Here is a 21,829-nt window from a genome sequence, read left to right as displayed (position 1 = left end):
ATGCACCTTATTATAGCCAAACACACAAATCCTTAAATGTTTTTCTACTTGTTACAAATACATCTTTAGCTTTACTGCTTTTCCTTTCAGGTAATGGCTATATTAGAGCAAATTCCTTTTTATCTCCTAATGATTCATTCACAAACCCTGTTAAATTGTAATCTTTTTCTAGTCTTCTGTTCCATCCTTTCCATCCTTTCTGCTGGATGGACTCCAGTGCAGTCCATCAAGAAATTTCAGTTGTAATGTGCAAGGTGCTGATTGTTTGACCCTCTTGAAATACCTGCTTCCAAAGCCTTTCCTAAAAACAAATGTGGAGCAGGGTGAGAGGGAGGGTGAGAGTTATCCCAGCTCCCACCATCACCATCACCTTACATTTTTGGTCATTACACAGAGAATGGAATAAGTTTGGTTTGGTTAGTGTTCACCCACAGCGTGTTGCACATTTTGCTGTCATAACTTCCTGGTATGGACCAGACTTCCTGAGTTGTAAAGGAAAAAGCCTCAGACATTTACAATGCCACCAACATAATTTAATGAGTGACCATCACCAAAAAAAAGTGTTCAAAAAGTTCTGTGATGCTTCTTCACTCATGCAACAGCTGATGAGTTGTCACTGGTGGCTGTCCCACAGCATCACTGGTGGAGTTGGTATATTTACTTTGACATTAATGAGAGCTGCTTAGGCAGTTCTTGAGCTGGTCCCAATTGGCCATAAAAGTGCATGCTTATGGAAACGAGCTGCACAAAGCACTCAGGAAAAATCAAATTCACAGCGTCCCCTCTGTTAATGTTCTGATTTCAATGACAGGCACCAATCATCTCTCATCACTGCTAAGCAGTAGCTCTAGATCTTTGTATTTTCTTAAAATTATACATGCTTTGCAGGGAAAACACAAAAGAGCTAATAGTCAAAACAAAAGTTTTCAAAAAAGACAACTCCACTGCATTATATTGCTTTCATTGTTTCATAATTTTATGTTTAAATATAGGGAGTATGTAAATGATCATTTTCTCTCATATTCCCTTCCTGCTTAGTGACAAGAAAACAAATTCAAATTGTGTTTGGGAGGAATATCTTAACAAAGCCAATTTTATTATGCAAATGAATTGTAGGTGTTGCATATCTGCATTTTCTGAAATTGTTAGCAGGTTTTTTTCCAAAGCTTTCTCTCTTTCTTTTGTATATAACACGTTATATTTAGAGAACCAATCAGCTGCAAGAAACTCAGTTGTTTTAAGTAAAAGTTGTCATGGCTATACATTTTGGTGGGGAAATAATTGGTTCATTTCTTGTTTAAATTTAAGGTTTAGAGTCTAAAGTTTTTCAGAAGATGAGGAAATAACTTCCTGAACAGCTGTTTAATAGAATTATGCTTTTTCCAAGTATATCTTGGTAAATTAGTTCAGAGGAGCAAATAACTTCATAACATAAGAAATATATCTTCCTTCTCTCTTACAACCCCATATTAATCATTCAGTTAGTTAATCATCAGAACCAGTTTTGATTCAGTGGTTCATTTCATTAAACAAAGTTAGGAGTTGGCCAAACCAAATCATCCCAAACAGTTGTGAAATCTTAGTCTTCAGCCGTGGCTTGTTAATGACAAAAAGTCTTCCAGTTTGCTCTTAATAAGGAAGGTCTTTCTTAAATCACCTTTTTGTCCGAAACATAATTTTTTTGGATCTGTCACTATTAGCATTCTAATAGTTAGTATAAAATAGATAACAAACTGTATTTGACTGGAAGCACATAAATACACTGAAAACTTGTGAAGACGTGGTAGTCATTGCCACTACAGAGGACTTCTCAGCTAAACACTAAATGGGAAGTGTGGGACCTGCTTTACCCAAAGTTATTTCAATCTTTTGTAATGACACTTAAACATCTATATTTTCAGAGAGGTTTCTCAACATAGGAATGTAAATGGGTTACAAGAGTAGGCCCAGAGGGTTTTTAAAGACTCGTACAGACTAAGGCTCAGTCATATATAATGTTGCAGAACAACTTGAACTCTTCTTTATATGTTTGAATTCAGCACAGGGAGATGAAAAGTCCTGGCTTTGTCTTAAGAAAAGTTGTTTAAAATATTAAAGAACAAACATGCATAATCAGCACAATGATTAGTTGAATGTATAAAATTTGGTAACATCCTGAAATTCAGCTATTCCAGTTTAATAACACTTACCATGAAGTCAGGAGAGGAAAAAAAAAACTGGATAGATTTTGAGGATCCTATCTTTTACATAAAGTGCTATACACATGGCTAGAGTGACAAATATGCAGGCTCTAGCATGCTGTACATTATAAAGCTAGAGAATATTTTAATTCTCAGTCTCAAACCTTGCAGTCCCTCCAAGAATTTATAACACTTCACCTGTTTCAGTTTTTCAGTTTATTTTTTAGCCAATTTAATGCAAGTTATTTCAGTTACTGACTTGAACAATTTGTTCCATATCTCAACACTTATTTTTTGTTGGAAAATCATAAAAGTTAGGAATCTGAAAATTGTTTTTTTCTTTTGAGCAGTTGCTATCTACAAATATGAAAAGATTGTTAAAAGTGAATAGCATCACTTTCTAACAAACTCTTGGTAGGTTTGATGGCATCTCATTGTTCCATTACTGTGCTGTCTCCAAGCATCATTATGTTGGCATTCATAGATATATGGAAGAAAAAGAAAAGCTCTTTTGGGTTTAAAGTTGTGTTTGTGCAACCATGGATGTCAATGGTCCTTCTTCGCTATTGATCTGCTCATGTGGAATTACACTTATAATTAAGCAAAAATTTCTTTTTTTGAAATGTGTTCTATAAATTTTTGCAGAATACATAATTACCAGGAAAATAAGACTAGAGGGAAATTATATGCAAAAGAATATAAGTGTTTATTTAAAAAAACAAAAACCACCAAACAAACACCTTTCAGTTTAACTGACTCTCTAAGTCTTTGTACCTGTGCTTTTGGTGACTTGATGGAAACTAGATGGGTTTCTGTTTCATTTATTTTGAAAATACTTTCATTTTAACTTTTATTTCTGTATTACCCGCTTTTATATAGCGCATTTGTTTCAGTGTGCTGACATTCCAAATCAGAGGCATCTGGTCTTTTGCATCTGCTGTGCCTCCATCAGGGTGCCACTATTAATGAGTTTTTCTTCCCATGGCTCTTATAACAGTATCTTCTAATGGTTTCCACTTAGTTTTCCATTGAGGATCCAGTTTTACAACATTAAATATTTGGCTGAATTCGTAAAAGTTTTTAAAAGTATCTCCAGATATGAATTGCTTCTGATTTTGGTTTGGAGGTTTATTGTTTGTTTGTTTCAGATCATTTCAGCTAATACTTTAAAAAGCTATTCAATTTTTATGTTTCCCAAAAAACATATTTAGTGGTGTTTTAATTTGCATTCATCAAAGCACTTCTCTTCCTAACATAATAATCTGTATTTTTGTTAACCCACAAAATCAGTTTGTATTATCAGTTTAGCTAGTCGCAGAATATTTTTCTGAATTTGATAGTACTTTAAGTGGAACTCAAGTGGTGCTGTTTATTTTTCACACTACTGAATCACAGGAAGGCTCAGGAGTGCTATGTTTTAGTAGGTACTTTTATCCAAGCTACTATCAGGGTTTGTATGTGTCCATGCAGTGCAGATACCATGTGGAACATATATTTGCTAAATCTTTAAGATCGTACCAATTGGTAAATGTAGACCAACAAATGTTGTAGCAATTATAAAATAAAATTCTACTGAATAAAATAAGACATTTCTTGGGTATTGTTCTCAGACACTGTCTATTAAATCAAGGAAAAAATATATTATTTTGAAGAATGTTGCTTTTCCATTATTCTATGTGGCCACTTTTCTAAGAGTAAGAAAAAAAATCTGCTCTATAATTACGTGTTACTGTCTACTGAAAGGTCTGAGAATCTTCAGATCTGTTTATAGGATAAGAGTTTTAAGGTGTCCTTGACACATTAGTACATCCAACAAGACTCACTTAAAAGAGGCATTTTTAGTCTTCCTGAATGTCCAGTTGAGGAACTGCAGATGGGTCTTGGGGTTAAATTGTTTTGTAAGCCCTTAGGCACAGAGCAGCTCCATTCACTCAGTTTTATACTGAGAAAATCCCCCTTGAGCTCTCCTTACCTATTGCTTTGTTTCCTACTAGGTTTCATATAACAGCAGCTTTCTTCCAGGGCACAAACACAGTATTTAATGTCTGGTTGGAGACTCAGACTGGATCAGATAAATCATTCTATTTTAGTATATCCAGTATAAAAATTTTATTTATTAAACTTTAGGGAACAGAGTCACTGTTGGCATAAGACCTTAGAATCACTTAATTTGGTTTTCCTTTTCTGAACAGTAGGGGAAGGATAGAGAAAGGGAAGTATTATTTTGGAAGCCCCAGAATTATCTGGACCTGTTGTATGTGTTTTAATGCTCCTTCTGCATGGTCCATTTTGGCAATGTGTGTAATACAGGTGTTTTTCAGCTGCAGTGGGACTGCTTTTTCCATTGCAAAATTCATGTAATTCATTAACTTGTCTTCCTAGAAAATGGAGTTTAGAAGGCACATAGCTATCTAGAGGTAGTAACTGCATCACTAGATTTTATTTCTTTTTCTCGAGTGCTTTCAATAAGGAGAGACTTTTAAAGATAAATTTATTACCTGCTTAATTATGCAAGCTGCTGCTTTAACTACATGTCTCTGTAAGCAATTCAATCGGTATACAGGAGAAAAAATACCTTCCAAACTTTTGGGTTTAGAAAGCCAGTTATAACAGATTTTCAAAGAACTTGTGATACAGAAGTTCAAGGCAAGAATTTCCCAGGCTGTAGCTAGATGTGTACCTTGAAAATTACCTTTTTTTTTTGTTTTTTTAAGAGTTTGTAACTGAACAAAAGGAAACTCTGTGAAACTTTTAGCTTGCTTTTGGTAATACACACTGTAGTTACAGGAATTTATATTATCATGCTCTTTTATTAATCTCATTGAACAGAAAATTATATTAGGCCTTTATTTGTCACCTTCAACTTGTTGAAAATTATGCAACACTAGTTTCAAGTTGGAGAATCAAATTCAAGATGAGACTGCAGGTCTTTTTTGTCCAGTACAGTCAATGAATAACAGCTTTTCAAAATAAGGTATGATTATTTATGGGAAAAAACCCCCAACATTTTGAGGAGCAGAAAGGGGAGACTTTCATGACAATAAAATACTCAAGACACATAGTCAACAGCCAGGTGAGCATATTAACAGGCTATCCAACCAATGTCTATGTAACAAGCCTGAAAAATAAATTCTTTAGCCTTTTTTTTTTACCAGCTTGATAGCTGGTATAGTATACCTACCAGCTATCTGACAGTATACTGTTCTGTTCTGATGACTAAAAATTGTGGGCAGAAAAAAGTAGTTTGTTTATAGTGTTGTAATAAATATTGCTACTTCCAGCTTCTAAGACTGGGAAATGTAATGAGCATCTTTTCTGGAAACTACACAATAGGAAGTTGAAGTTACTAAATTTGGTCAATGTCCTTAAATACATACTTGGATGCTTCTCATCTGAGAAAAGATTGTACTGATTCCTTGTTTGCTCTTCCATAATCCTTCAAAATAAGTTAAAGTAATGTATGCATAGATCTTATACACCTTACTTTCCTTGAGTTTTCATTTTCAGGTTGCCTGGGCTTTAAGTATCTGTTTTACTCACATATAAATTATTTGTGAGTGTTAATTATTTTTCTGCTAGATAAGGTGTCAGGACAGAAAAAGTGACATTAACAGTCTTACAATGGCTTTTAAACAATTGATTAAACAGTCTTGAAATATTAAAAAGCAAACATTATTAATTAGACCTCATGATTTACTAGGAAAAGCCTACCCTATGAGCTAAGATAGTAAACCCTTATATCTTTTTTTCGAATACCCCGTAAAATCTAAAAGTATATTTAAAAATAGTGCCGTTCTATAGCTTTATACAGGAGAATAGCTTATCCTACATAATTTGATGTGTTAAAAATGAAGAATGATTGTCAATTTTATTTGTCTAGTTTTATAGGTTGTTCTTTAATTATTATTACAAGTTATCCTTGGTATTTTTATATAAAGAATAACAACAATATTTAGAAGGTCTAGACCAAATTCTTCATAATATTGGAAACGGCAAGCAATCCTTTTGCTTTAAATTAAGCAAGCACAAAAAAAAAAAAAATGTCCCTATATGTGGTCTTCTCAACTGCTCCATATGCTTTTAACTTTGTTTTATTTTTGTATTTGTGTTTGACCAGGCCATACTACAGGATCTGGAGCAAAGACGTCCCCAGCTGGATGAACTAATAACTGCAGCACAAAACCTAAAAAACAAGACGAGCAATCAAGAGGCCAGAACAATAATTACTGACCGCAGTAAGTGGTGATTCTTCAATCATACGACATTTCAGCAAACACGGAAAATGTTGTAATATCTGTTAAGCATAGTGTTTTTCAGATAACTTTATGCCTTTGCCATGAGAAGGAGAGTTCCATCAGGAGACAATTCTCATACGGATTTTCCAAATTGCATATAGAGTAAATGTCAGTGAAAGTCAGTGATCCCATATTGCAAATTTTTCACCTTCATTTCATATTGCTTGTCTTCATAGTGGAAGAACATTGTATGAAACACAGAATGTGAGCACTGTAGATAAAGAAATACATTTATTCTTAAACAAGGAGAAAGAAAGAATTCACAGAATATAGCCACAGGCTTGTAAGAAGCTTTCAGTTCCATCCCCCGTAGTAAGCTGCAGGCTCTTCTTTCATCTCCCCTCAGCTGACGCACAAGTCTGATGATGCTCTACATTACTCTGTATTATTTCTTCAGTTCTGTTTTCCCTATCCAGAATTAACCAACTAGCTGTGACTAAGGTGGAAAAATTAGTAGATTAGGTTTTAGAAGAAGTCTATAGAAGACATAGTGTTATTACCCTTGGATGCTTGCACGTCCTTGTGTCCCTCACTATGGGATGAAACACACTCTCAAGGTCATGCTATAGAAGAACCCTCTGTGGTGGACTACTCTATATCTTCAGTGATAATTCTGAGTACTTAGGACTAGAAACTATGAAAAATTAATTTTTTTGTGGTTCCCAAGGTCTACTATGGAGCTTAGGGAAGACCCAGGCAATTGTTTCATGGTCTGTACATCGTGGCCTGGTGATCATGGATTGATCCCTGAGGCTAATGACGGAAAGACGTAAATGTAGGCTCACCTTTTCTATCCCCATAATTAAAAATTAAACATATCTATATACACCTTATCTCTCTCTTTTTATTGCATCAGGCAAATACATTCCATAATATGTCAAAATCACATTGTGTGTTTGGACTGCATTGTTGTGTGACTCAAATATGGATACTATTTAGGCTATATCTTATGTAAAATAACATTGTTAAACTGCTATTCTCTTCCTTTACCATGAGAAGAAAACATAGTACTGAGAGTGAGAGAAGCTGTGTTATAACTAATGTTTGAGAAGAAAAAGATAGTGCTTACTGCCTAAGAGTCTGTTCCTGTTGGACATGCAAATGAATGTTAGAATCACATACTCAGTTAAGTTCAGATGAAGCGTGTACATATACCTTAACTTTACAGCACTTATTCAAAACCAACCAATGTAGCACTCTTATCAGTATTTTCTAGTCTGTTTTAATTTTTAATTATGAGACAAGTCTTCAGAAATAAGAATTGTAGACTTACATGAAATGCAAGCATAATTCCTATATGCCCTCATGTGAATTTTATGCATGACTAAATTTTGTTCTGTTGGAAAACTGCACTTCACTTTAAGTGAAATTGCCTTTAAGACAGATTAAATGCTTCTTTCTCATAAAGCAAAAAAGGAGAGCATCTATCAGACTAAATCATGAATGAGTATGTGGTAACACAACTATATTATTGCTTGCATCTGTGGCTAGCGGTGTGGTGAATACATTTTTCATGATATGTGATGATTTCTTAGTTTTTGTCTTTAAGAATTCCCAAAATTATCAATTAGTTTTGAACTTAAAGTAAAAAATGCAGTTTTACTGTGATTTAACAATTAATTTTCTATGCTTAAACTGTCAATATCCTTGTATTCAGAAATGCAACTTATGATGTATTAGATACAGGTCATGTCCCTTCATGTTCTTTCAAGTATATCTTGAAGTATGATCAGGGCTGTTTTTGATCCAGTCTTCTGAGGCAGCAAACTAGATTTAATGAAAGCTTTTCATGTTTATTTAGTTTATATTTGTACAATTGTAGGTAATATTAAGCACTATTCAAAATGTATTTATTACTTTTGAATTTTAAGGAGATCGTGGGTTTTTTTCTAGGGGTAAAAAAGACGCTAGTGGCACGTAAGGTATTTCTGAATATTTGCCACATATACTGTCATCTAAAGTACTTCTTTTAAAGGACAGTAATTTTTATATTTTTAATTGCATGACCTTTTTCCTCTGTATGTCAGAGAAGGTGGAGATTGCTCTGTTTGGTTTGAGTTGGACCCTGCACTGAGGTCCAGCTGCAAGTCCTCCCCAACTACCTCATCCACAGACCATTTCCCATTTCCTGAGATTTTCCTCCTGTTGTGAATACTAATAGATTACTATGGTTATGTTTTAGCAGTCATTAGTACTAATTTAATCTATTCTGTTTCATGACCTGAACACTAGCACTGTGCCATTGGGGATCCTGTGCAGCAGCTGTGTACCACTCTCACAACCAGCCTTCTGTACAGCATATTCTGTCACAGAATATGCTAAGCTGGAAGGGATCCACAAGGATCATCGAGTCCAACCCTAAGCCCTGCACAGGACCATTCCCAAAAGTCACACCATGTGCCTGAGAGTATTGTCCAAACACTTCTTGAACTCCATCAGGCTTGGTACTGGGACCACTTCCCCAGGGGAGCCTGTTCCAACACCCAACCACCCTCTGGGTGAGGAATCTTTTTCTAACATCCCACTTTAACCTCCCATGACACAACTTCAGGCCATTCCCTTGGGTCCTGTCACTGGTCACCACAGAGAAGAAATCAGTGCCTGTCCCCACCTCACGAGGAAGTTGTAACTGCAATGAGGTCTCCCCTCAGTCTCCTCTTCTCCAGGCTGAACAGACCAAGTGCTCTCTGCTGCTCCTTTTAGGGCTTCCCCTCATGGCCCTTCACCATCTTCATTGCCCTCCTTTGGACACTCTCTAATGGCTTAATATCTTTCTTATATTGCGGTGCCCAAAACTGCATCATCAGGTGCCAAATGCATCAGATCCCATCACAAGGGAAAGGGAATTCCGGACTGCAATGCATTGGTCTGTCACAGAGGAGCTGGTAGATTTGACTATATCCAGTGCACTTCCTGGGCAGAAGCATGGCATCTCACAGTTTGAGAAATGAAAAGCTGAGAAGTTAATTTGTATGAATCGGTTGTTCATTGCCTTTTGCTATTAAAGTGCTAGAAAAAAAAAGGACAACACAATCATCTGGCCAATATCACTGAAGAGATATGTTATAAATATTAAATGACCCTCACATACTCAACAAGAGTTGAGCTGGCTGCATTCTTCATCACAGGATGGATTGGCATGCCATCAAATGGAATTAAATCCTGAAGGTTATGGCTTCTGTGCTAACACTGCTAACTCTTAAGTCATTCAGCAGAAATCTGAATATTATGTTTGTAAAAGTCTAACTTTGAAATATATTTAGAAAAATTATTTCCTTTGTAAAGTATTTTTTAAAAAACAAACAAGGTAAACATTTTATACAAAATAAAGAATATCAAAAGACATTTGTCAGAAAGACTCTATGAATTGCAAATAAATCTATAGTAATGAGATTATTTTCAACAAAATTGTCATAATGTTGCATATTTTAGTCTTTCTTTAGGAAATAAAAGCAGTAGTTAAAGATGAGCTCAGACACTTGAATTCTTTTCTTTGAACCTTCTTTCCCCACCCTTACTTCATTATCTGAATGAAACTGTTGGAGCTATACTACTTATAAAGACCTTGGCTCTATGAAGGCTCTTTATAGTAAATATTTTGTTATGTTTGCATCATGTTATACTTAAATCTTTGTGTATTCTATGTATTCTATTCATAGTTTGTTTACAACTTATACATTGGAGGATACACAAGAATAATAATTACATTTAGTCTTGTTGAAAAGTTGTGGAAAAAGCAAGATACCTCTCTGCTCTTTTAATAAAGCCTGCTCTTCTAACAGAACCACATGCTGTTCACTAACATTTTTCTCTGCATAATGCATCACAGCTCCAAAACACTTTACTGCTGATGAAAATGTTATTTCTTTAAAATGAATGAGTTTATAAACAACTTTAAATTTAGTAAAGTAATTAAGCTTTGAATTTTTTTCTTATTTTTCCATCCGTTTCTACTTATAAATACAGAAAGCTGGTAACAAGTCCATGTAGAAATATACTGAGAGATAATAAAAACAGATTTACAGTCTTAGAATCAGAAATACCGAAGCAATTGCAAAGACTATTGTAGATTTTGAAAGATCCTGGAAATGTAAGAAACTAAATAGACCTTTCTACTGCTGTATTCACACACATGCAAGAGATAACAGTGCATAAACTTTCTGATTTTACTTTGCTAGTAATTTACATCCCAGTTTTGCTAATGTGTTTTCTGGTTGTGCAAGTGATAGAGGAGGTAGGGAAATTAATATTTATAGAACTATATGAAGAAATAATCTCTTACTGACAAAATAATCTCCCTTTCAGGATTATAAACCAAAGTAACACACATCTTTCTTCAGCAATTGTGTGAAATTGTCCTCTCAAAATATCACTTGAGAAGTTAATTAATTTCTATTACACTAAATACAGAAATATAAGCAATAACTACAAGCATTTAAATATACAAGCATTTCAGTGAAGACTATTCTGATCAAGAATTACGCTTTGGGACCAAATGATTCCTTTTGAAATTTTCTTTGAAAGTTTTAAAAACCAAGTCCACAAATATATGAATAATTTATAGAGGATGTCTTCAGAAGAGGTATTTTGATTTTGTGGTTTCTTTTTTTATTTTTTTGGGTTTGGTTTTTTTCTTGTTGGTTTGGTTTTGATTTTTTAAGAAAACCTATATTCTATAATTGGTTGTTAGCAGAGCTGAATTTGAACTGCATCTGGAAAGAGTCTGAGTGTCTCTGTGCCGCTACATAAAATGCCTTTATTTAGTAGTTTGCTGTATTTGACAGTTTTATGGCAAAATCATCAATTTGTCATCACTTTCACAACAAAATGTATGGAAACTCCACAGTGAATTACAGCTGTACTGTTGTTTTCAACATCTTAATAAAATAGCCATTTCCATTGTACTGCCATCCATGTGATTTTCTCTTAGAGCTATTGAATACAAATGATGAGTTTGCCAGTTGAAAAAATAATTCATACAGTTTGGGATTTGTCATCCAGTAGTAAACTCCCTAGTTACCAAGACTAAAAAAAAAGTGTAAGAACAAACTGTATTTGCATACATTTTTCCAGTTATCTTATTGATATTTTTAAGCTGAATTATTGAATAAATCCCAGTGTTCTATTCTGTGGATTCCACATATTTGAAGAACTTCTCAAGAACCTGAGTAGTAGTTTTCCTATGTCACAAACATGTAAAGTTTAGTAGTCATTGTGATGTACTACTTTACAGCTGACAATTTGTTTTTCCTATGAGAACTCTATGCCATAGAAAGGAAGAAAGGGAGAAACTGTTGGTTCTTAACAAAATGTCAATAACTAGATAAAACTATAGCTCTGAAAGGGATAGCATGGTTCTGAGAAGATTATGTAATTTGAAACAAGTTCCTTGGTGCACATGTGCTGCTATAGGATCTGTAAGAAAGTTATGGGACATTTTAATAAAGAGCAAGAAGTTATTTTGGAACACTGGGGAGAGTTGCCCTTTAAGAATGGGCAATAACATGCCCCAGAAATGTCTGAATGATTTGGAAAATACAGCTATACATGACTATATATACTGAAAGCATATGGCTCAGTGGACAAAGGTCAAGATCTCATCTGCCTACTTCAAGTGTCATAGTGCTCCAAAAAAGGCTGTAAAACTACAAGGTGACCATTCATTGCTTCTGGTTATATTCTTGAGTAGGAGTGACACAGATTTTTTGGTAATCCCAGAGGTGATAAGTGTATTAGGTGGTATCATTGCTGGTGGATTGCTCAGATCTCAATCCTGTGAAGCAAGTTAGATAATTACTAAACTTCTTGTTTTGTGGTAATTCAAGTGGAACTGGCTAGTTCTAGACCAGTTACTTCTAAATAGATAAGCATGTAGATAAGAGTAGAAGAGTAGTAAGAAAAGATAGGAAGTTTTAGTTACTAGAAATCTGTCTGTGTTGGAGGACAGGCACCTTGGATTGCTACGTTGTATGAAGGCACTTAATTGTGTCCAAATCATAAGTATTATTAAAAGTATGTTTTCTATTCTTCAAAAAACCTAAGAGAGCAGAATGATTGACCAAATCTCTCATCAGGAAAAGTAAGTTCTTGGCTAACTCTGAACTTGTGAACAGTCCAACTGAGTCCAAAGAGAAAGTCCAGTGCAATTGTAAGGCTGTGCTGAAGGAAAGAGTGATATTAAATATTTTTTTAAAGCCTGTAAATAATTTCAGTGAGGCCCAGAAGAGTGTGGGGGGAAAAAAAAAGCCACAAACCAACCACCCAGATAAGGACAGCATGATTTGATAGGTGATGCTTCACATTAACAGGTTATGCTTTATTTTATGGTGTAGGCATGGGCACATGAAGTTACTTGGTTGAAAGACTCGAGATATACCATCACCTGACAGAAGAAAAAAATACTTGCCCCTTTAGCTTAGGGAACAATTTGGTACAGCATTGTGGGAGAGCTGCTGTTTGAGTCTGCTTTTTATCTTGTTTTAACCTCTTGGTTATCATTTAAGGATTGAGTTAATAGAGGTGGTCGGTCAGAATACAAATAAAAAAGGTTTTGTAATTTATAGTGTCAAGACAGTTCAAACCTATTTAATATTCTACAATTCACTCTTAAAATATTGGAGACTGAGGTGATACAGGTGATATTAGTAAAAGCACCAAAGCATATAAATCTTCAGCCCTCTGCCCCTCAACCTTCAACCTACCCAGTCACCAATAAGGTGCAAGTGAGTGTGACCCAGAACCATGAGCAGACATGAAATGACAGAAAGTCTTGTCAGCAGATAATTCTTTCCCCAAGTACAATTGTCTGCTCCCCTACTCCAGTAAGTGGTATTCAGAATGTTGTTAGGGGAATCTTTTCCTTCTTCTAAGCTTGAGAGGAGTTAGTTGGTTGGTTTTATGTAACTACCTGTCTTTGTTCCTAGAGTCTTTGTGAAAAATCTTCATAAATATATTCGTTTGGAGGAGCTTTCTTTTTTTACTTTAACAAGACCAGTACCTCAGTAGCTTCAGAAAGAAACAAATTCACTTGGTAAAAGTGTTAGAAGCAAAACTGCCACACAGGATGAGATGCCAGGTCTTACTCATTTACCATCTAGCCTCTGAAATGGCTAGTACCATGTTCTTCTGAAGAATATTTAAGAATGTAATGTAGTGAAGAATTAAGTATGCAAATGTGAAGTAAATTGAGAATACTTTTCAGGATTCTAAGTCTTTCTTTCATATCTTAATTAGAGAAGTTAAAATAATTTTTTGAAACATATAATTGACCAAAACTGCCAAGAACATGTAGTTCTTTAGGGAAGCAATCACTGAGTTATTTTAGATTTTTCAACATATTTAGCAGTATCTAATGTGAGACTTCCTATTTACAGTGTTACAGCAAAAACTCTATGTTTAATTGCACTGGATTTAAAAATTCAATTCAGTCTCATTTTGCAAATTTTAATTAATATTTATATAAAATACTTTAAAATCTGAAAATAATAAATGCTGGAGAGATTTGACTTACATCTTGTCAGAGGTAGAAAATGTTCCATTGATTTGTGTGGTGGCCAGATAATCAGAAAGGAATATTTTTTCTCTGATGCTGGAAAGACTCCATTTGCAATCTTAAAAGAAGTAGGGTAAACAATTTGACATTAGAAATACTTATATGACTTCTGAGCATACTTGTGACCCATTTCCATTGCAAGTAAATATCCAAAATTGTCAAGCTTCGAAAGTGAAAGAGAAACAACTACCTATTATTTCTGAATGTATTAGCAGTATATGCTTCGAGAATCATGTTAAAAGTTAAAAATTTGTTTTATAAGCAACTTAAATTCCCTATTTACTGATGAAATTCCATCACTGTGATTATATAAGGTCCATTTGGCAATAGGTGAAGTTACTGTCCAACCTTAAAATCTATGAGTCTATAATTATTCAAGATTAGGGGAATTTATTTACCTATTTACTTATTTGTTTATTTATTTATTTATTTAATAGAGACAGTTTCTATTTCTTGCTAAATGTTAAGACTAGCTGTTATATGTCTGAAGTTGGGAAGTCTCAAAAGTGTTGCAATATATGGTTTGAGTGCATCCCCTTTTTTCTTTAAGGGAAGTTGTAAAGCTCCATTTTTAACAAAAGCATCCCATTTGCCCCCTAAAATGCTACGTTATCTTCCTAGTTTTCACTCTCTTTATGTAGAGTTTTAGTATTTTTAGTTTATAGCTTCAATTAATAATTTTATTTTAATTGGAGGTTTAAAAATTAAGTTCAATCAGTCTATGCAAGCATAAAAATTACTCATATTTTATATTAAAACTTTTTACTGTTTAGTAGGATTTACTTTTTAGAAGAGTTCTATCTGTGAATGTTGGCATTTCAATGCTAACATTCTTTGTTAATGGGCTTGATGTTATCATATCTGAATACATCTTGTGTCAGAATACTTGTCAGTAACTGCTAAGAGTGTAATTTGGATTTGGTATTTGGTTTTAAATGTGGGAAAGATTATATAATGACTGGTTAGCACTCTTGGGATTCATGAGATTTTCAAACAAGTTTTATCTGATAGAAAACCCCTGAAAGTACAGGATCCAGGAAATGTGCTGTGATACATCTCCTGCCATCTGTATCAAAACCATTGGGTCAGTTTTTCATCAGCATACTTACTGCATTTTCATGGTTGTCCTTCTATGAATTTTATGGGTGATTTTAATAACTGTAAGATATTTAATAATCTATGAAACCATGAGTACTTAACCTTTTGTGTTCACAACTGTGAAGACCATGTTGAAGATGCAGTTTGACATTATGAAAAGACGTCTGAGCAACCATGGGGCTGAAAGCCACCTCTGCACTTGGCTGAGGGGTTTGCTTGTGAAGGCAGGACATGCTATGAGTGCCTCCTTCCAAGGGTGTGCCTCCAGCCCTATTCCCAACACTGCCCTCTTCCACATCTCTATTCTGTTTCTCCAAATGTGCCTCTTCTTGCTTCTTTGTGTATCCTCACCAGGCTCTCACTCTTTGCTGGTTTAGTCTGTGTTTCAAGGCAGTACTGTGTTAGAAATAGTAGCTTGCACAGAATATTGTAAAATTAAATAGAAGCAGACATACAAACAGTAAAGATATCCATTTTATTTAATTTTTATCCATGATGATACAAACAGAAGAGATATGTTAGCTGTGTTGGAAAAATCAGTCAAAATGAAAATAATTGGAAATAAAAAAGGAACTGTTCAGAAATGACTTTTTCAGAATGGGATCAAATTATTTGTTCACTGACATTTTGATGGGTAACATTTAATGTCCACAGTTATTTTAAAAACTGTGTCAAAACAGTATATATTCAGTTATACCAGGCCATAATTTTCTGTAGTAATTACAGAGCAAACAGGAAACAAAGGTCCTGCTCTGCAGAGATTACAAGCTAAATTTAGAGGCTTCATAATCAGATATATCAGGAAAATGCAGATTTTGGTGTACATTGTATCCCCTCTCTTTTCCTAAAATGGATGCAATGCACAAAGAACTTGCAGTTATTCTCACATAATCTAATTAAGCATCCTGGAATATGTTTAGCCTAAGGATTTTACTTTGGCTATCTTCAATATAAATTTGTTTGTGGTTTTAGTTCTGCTTGAGTCAGGAATAAACCAACAATGAAAAGAATGTTTTACATAGCCCCAAAGCTCATTTGTAAGTCCAACCTGAGTAAATACTAGCTTAGCCTGTGTGAGAGAGTTCCTAAGACTTTGGTGAGTAGTTGCACCAGCTGGTGGTTTCATTTTGTTATGTATATCAAATCATCATTATGGTGACTTATGAAATACTGTAGATAATTCAAAGAATTTAATTTTATTATTGTTTTCAGCACCAAAATGGTGACTGAGGCTTTTCTGTCTGTGTTTAGTGGATAACAATCTTTCAGCCTTTATCATAGTAAGAAAGGGAGGGGAGGAGAAAAAGTATAAAAGTTCTGGAGATTATCTGCTCAAGTTTCATCTTTCTTATCAGCAGGCCTATTGAGTGACAGTGAGAGAAGTATTTGTCAGGGCACAATCCCAGCCAAGTATCAGCAAAGGAAGGTTGATGTTGAGTAGTCTGATACGTAGTGAGAAAGTGGTGGCATCTGGGCTTGGTAAAACTTAGAGCTTAAAACAGAATATTTCAGGAGAAAAAAAAGTATTTTGTTATATTTTAATTGGATGGGAACTTGTGTACTGTAGAGCAAACGCCTATGCTATGGAAATTTCTGCTGGAAGTGTCAGACTGTGTTTATGTCTGCTTTATCTTCTCAAGTGTAGGAATGAGTGGAGTATTTCAGATGAGGAGATGTAATAATTTTGCAGAATATTCATTACATTTCCATCATTATTAGTCTCTCTGAATTTCTGTATTTTTGAAACTTGGCTTTCCTTCACTTCACCGTAATATTAGGATGGCAACAGTAAGAGTTTAATCCGTTCATTGGATACAATTTCTTTGCTCTATTTCGTGGGTTTTCCTGAAAGCATAGTAATACAGAATAGAACATATTTCAGTTGGAAAGGACCTACAGAGACCATCTAGTCTGTCTGCCTGACCCCTACAGGGCTTATCAAATATTAAGCTTTGTGTTACGGGTGTTGCCCAAATGTCTCTTAAATGCTGACAGAGGTGGGGCATCAAGCACCTCTTCAGAAAACCTATTCCACTACCTAGGCCACCCTCTCAGTAAAGAAACGCTTCCTAATGTCTAGTTCAAACCCATGCAGTTCAAAATTTGCCCAGTTTAAGCCATGTCAGAATAGTGACTTCAAAGTGTGTTTGTCTAAAACCAGTTAAGTTCAGTCCATGTAGTGTCTCATCAATGTTTTGATCCGTGTTGGAGTACCATAGAGAATATAAACAAACAAGCACTGATATCTGATTGACAGAAAAAAAAACACCCCAAAACAAACCCAACACCTCCTCAAACAAGCAAAACCCCAACAGTAACAGGCAAGTTATCATGTCTTTCCGTTTCCCAATATTGGTGCAATTGACAACTTATATAATTTTTCCTTTTATTACCTAAAATATTGCACTAAGATAACAGATGTGATATGTTGATGGTTGAAGTTTTTTTTTAATTAACATTTGTGCATCTATTGTGGGGGAATTTTCAGAAGAATTTTCAGAAGAAACATTTCTTATGCAATGTATATTACTTCCTTAGTTGACTCTCTTGGATATTTACTTTGAAGAGTATAAGGTCATTTTAAGTAAGTGTGAAAATTAACTGCTTCTTTGCTTTTTATTTTAACAAAGTTTAATTTAAGGATTTCAACTCTTGGGAAGATAAGACTGTCTTTCTCTGCATGAACAAGTGTGGTTTAATCAGTATCAGACTGATAGCATCTTGTAGAGTATATAAAAAAATAGGTACAAGTATGAGAGGGAAGACAGAATGGGGTGTAAGATCTGCGGAAATGTCAATCTCATGTAGAAGCAGGAGCCACAAGGAATTAACTCACTTTTAGAAGTCATCCAACATTAATGTAATTTATCTAAAAGACTGTAATTATAAATAATAATTAAAAAAAGAGTTTCGGTTTTGTCTTGGCCAAAAATAGAGTCTTTAGTTTACAGTCTCTTGATATCTTTTCTCCTCTCAGGAATATTATTGTAAGAGAATTATTTTATCCAAATCGCCAGTAAAGTGCATAATCTGTTGTGTAAATGTGACTTTCTTTTGAGTCTATAAGCTTCTGTCTGTGCTGGAATTTATAGTCAGCTGTCCCTGAAAATATATCATAGAGGAAGCCCTATATATGGTATGTCACTGCATTATTAAGTTCTGCAGCCACTTCTGGGGTTCCCAGTACCAGACAGACTGTTAAAGACCTGTTAAAGCAAGTGCAGAGGAGGCCATGGGGGCTGGAGCATCTCTCCTAGAAATACAGGCTGAGAGAGTTGGGATTGTTTAGCCTGGAGAAGAGAAGGCTCCAGGGACAATTCTTTGCTGCCTTTCAGTACTTAAAGGAAATCTTATGGGGAGGCTGGAGAGGGACTTTTTATGAAGGTAGTTGTTGATAGAACAGGGGGAATGGCTTTAAACTGAAAGAGGGCAGGGTTAGATTGGATATTAGGAAGAAGTTCTTTACTGTGAGAGTGGTGAGGCACTGGAACAGGTTGCCCGGAAAATCTGTGGATGCCCCACCCCTGGAAGTTTTCAAGGCCAGATGGGATCAAACTTTGAGTAATCTGGTCTAGAGGAGGCTTCCCTGCCCATGGCAGGAGGTTTGGAACTAGGTGGTCTTTAAAGAGCTCTTACAAATGAAGTAATTTTATGACTCTGTGATTATGAAACTGGTAATTTGTAAATAAAATAAATTTATATAGTTGTTCTATTTCTGTTGTGAAGTAACAAAAAAATATTGTGTTAGTTCTGATGTACTGTTAACTCAGTATAAAATACCTGAAATTTATACTTACAGTTGAATACAGAAGTCTTTTAAAAAGAAACACTTTTATTTCTTTGTTTTTAAATCAATTCTTGCTCATTTGGAAGTTTTCTTTGCTTTCAACAGCAAAAATAAAGTTCAGAGCTGGGGTGTTTTTATGATTTGGCCCATTGTTTTGTTTTTTTCCTGAGGCTCTTTTTGATTGATCCACTGAGCTAAACTCAGTATTATTGCCATCCTTCTGTGACTGTTGTGTGGTAGTGAAGGTCCAGAGTCGTCTCCCAGCTGAACTCCAGTGAGAGGCGTGTGCTGTGCAGGTGCTGCAGTCGAACCGCTTTGCAGGTTTGGCACTGTCAGAAGAGGCACAGCAAAACATCCACCACAGTCCGTGCTTGTAATTCCCAGTCAAGGAATACTGTAGAGAGCAGTTGCAGCTCATCAGATGGTCTCAGAGTTAAGAGCAACAAATAAGAGCTGCTTTCTGACCACTGCACAAAGTGTGCCAGTTTACCCTTGCTGATGCAGTTTAATGAGTAAGTATAACAGTGGTAAGGATTTGGACCTTGAGAGTTGCAGAAAACAAAAGCTTAGCTTTTAGATGATGGTATTCTGACAGATCATACAATATTTAATATCAGATAACAGAAGGAACAGATTACTCTTTATCCATTGTTAAAAGAATCAAAGTTGTATGGCTTTTGTAGGGGGTGGAGGTTATCCTGAGGAAGTTATTTTGTTTCTTGAGGAAGAAAAGAGCAGTATAAACAGTCTGCAAAACTTTGTTTCACGAATTTGGAACGTGATAGCTGCATTCCTAAGTCTATTTTCGTTTTCTAGCTGTTTTGCTACTCTTAAGATCACCCAAAGTCTTGCTCCTACTGTTAGAGCTGAATCTATTAAATCAAAACCAAAGCAAATCAGTGCACAGAATAACAAATGCAGATATATTTGAAAAGCAAGTCTCAGCCCAAACTCAGTAGGAGTTAGTAGGCTGATGACATTAAAAATATGCAGTGTAAACATGAATGTATGATAGCAACACAAAGTTATGTGCTACTAAGAATTCTGAAATTCATTACCTATATGCTTCATTAGGTAGGTAATGAATTTCACACATATCAGGACTTAAACTATGAGACTTACCATTATGTTTTTGCATCAGTAAATATGTAAGTCTATGAAAGCATTAGTATACAAAAGCTGATGTACTTTAATAATGTTAAGAACATTCTTGATTATTTTCAGAGAAAGTAGAATACAATTTCACTGATTTAATATCCCATTTTTAAATACAGGCACAAGCAAGTAATTTCTTCTGGAAAAAAATTTTCTCAAGTATTTTGTAGGTAGGTTGATTACTGCAAAATCTATCATCCATGAACAGAAATTAGATATATAATTATAAATTATTTTCCTTTTAATAGCTTAAGTAACCAAAATCCTAGGGAAAAAAAACAACAACTAACAGACATTTGGACAAAGATAAATACTAAAATGCCTACTTGTTTCTAATTAATCCTTACAATGCTAAGAAAATACAATGCTAAGAAAACTTCTATTAAGTTCTTTGAAAACTTTTCTATAAATTTTTAACTGAAACAATTGGATTACCTACATATTCACTCATCTAGTTAATCAGATTAGTCTTAATCCTGTGGCTTCAGTCTGGGTACTTTCTATCAGTCTAAATATCATTTCTAAATCTAATGTAAGTCTTCATAATTATATTATGAATATTTGAGAAAGTAGCCAAATTCAATAGTGCAGTACATATTTTCTACATACAACAAAGGAAATTGGATAAATCAAGCATTTTGAAAGATGATTAAATGACTCCAGCAAGGGCACCCCCTGTTTTTTCAATTAGTATGATGTTACTGTGCGGTTATATTTTTATATCCTCCAAATGTGAGAGTCTGTGCAGAAGAAAATAGTTTAGTTAACTTCTAGTGGCACGTCCATATGCCTCCTGCTCCTGGGGTCATGGAAGAGTCACTACTGATTCTGCATTCTGCCTGATCAGTGGGACTGACTGTGCTGGTCCATTTCTTCATAAATAATAAATATTCTACTCTACTTCTTAAGGCTCTGATGGCAATAGAGAGGAATCAGATCATACTCTAATCTGTCTGTCTCCCTAGTCAACACTTTATGTGTATGCAGATACGTGTGTTTGTTTCTATAGATTTCTAGCAAAACTACTCTTAGGTTTTCATACCTATTTCATACTAAATCCTAAAGAATGTTACTTCACTTTAATGCTTTTATTTCTAACATCAGAATTTTACAGATTGTGTAACATTATAAATTGCAAAGTAAATGCTCTTCCACATCATGCACTCCCTTTCTCATTAGTGAAAAAAATAAACATGAAAACTTCATTTGAGAGGTGATAAGGGTTATATACATAAATACTTCTTTAAAAACTTGACAAACTGGTGAATGCCTTCTGAAGGACCTGCTTTTCAAATAATAAGCTCTTGCATGCCCTTCTCAGTGCTCAGTCACGGAAGTTGCTTTTTGGTGTAAGAGGAACTTGATTTCTTTAGATGTGCTACCAGCTTAGTCTGGTCTCTAACTCCCACTCTCTCTAGCAAGGTATAAAGCGTGCTTAACAGTGTTGAAGAATTACTCACTCGGTGCTTAGCGGAAACCACTTGACAGTTTTCAGTTCAATCTGTTTGATCTGACACTTCTAAAGGAACAGAGTGACCTTCATTAGTGTGATCATATGGAAGTGATTTTTAGATAAAAGAAAATAAGCTCTATCCTAGTGAAAGAAAACAAAACTAAATCAGACTTGCAATAGTTGGAAATAATTACCCCCCAAAAGTATCAAACTACGAAATGAGATTATTGACTGCCTGTGTTTAAAGAAAAAACAAACACATTTAAATCTGTTGAAATCTCTTATTTCCTGTCCTTCTTAGCCTCCAAG

At 34.8% G+C, this 21,829-nt stretch overlaps 1 protein-coding gene across 11 annotated transcripts in view; it reads left to right on the top strand.

Annotated features, from left to right (window-relative positions):
* DMD (dystrophin) overlaps window positions 1-21,829 on the top strand; it is a 1,047,400-nt gene that overhangs the window by 752,666 nt on the left and 272,905 nt on the right. For all 11 annotated transcript variants that reach the window (XM_050333288.1, XM_050333286.1, XM_050333290.1 and 8 more), the window contains one exon: window positions 6,298-6,415. In XM_050333288.1, coding sequence (XP_050189245.1) covers window positions 6,298-6,415 — 118 coding nt within the window. The remainder of the gene's footprint in view (window positions 1-6,297; window positions 6,416-21,829) is intronic.

This window comes from Myiozetetes cayanensis, unplaced genomic scaffold (assembly GCF_022539395.1).
Source record: "Myiozetetes cayanensis isolate MyiCay16 unplaced genomic scaffold, myiCay2020 scf5-8, whole genome shotgun sequence".
In the NCBI taxonomy this organism is placed as follows: domain Eukaryota; kingdom Metazoa; phylum Chordata; class Aves; order Passeriformes; family Tyrannidae; genus Myiozetetes; species Myiozetetes cayanensis.
This window is presented reverse-complemented; position numbering and strand designations above follow the sequence as displayed.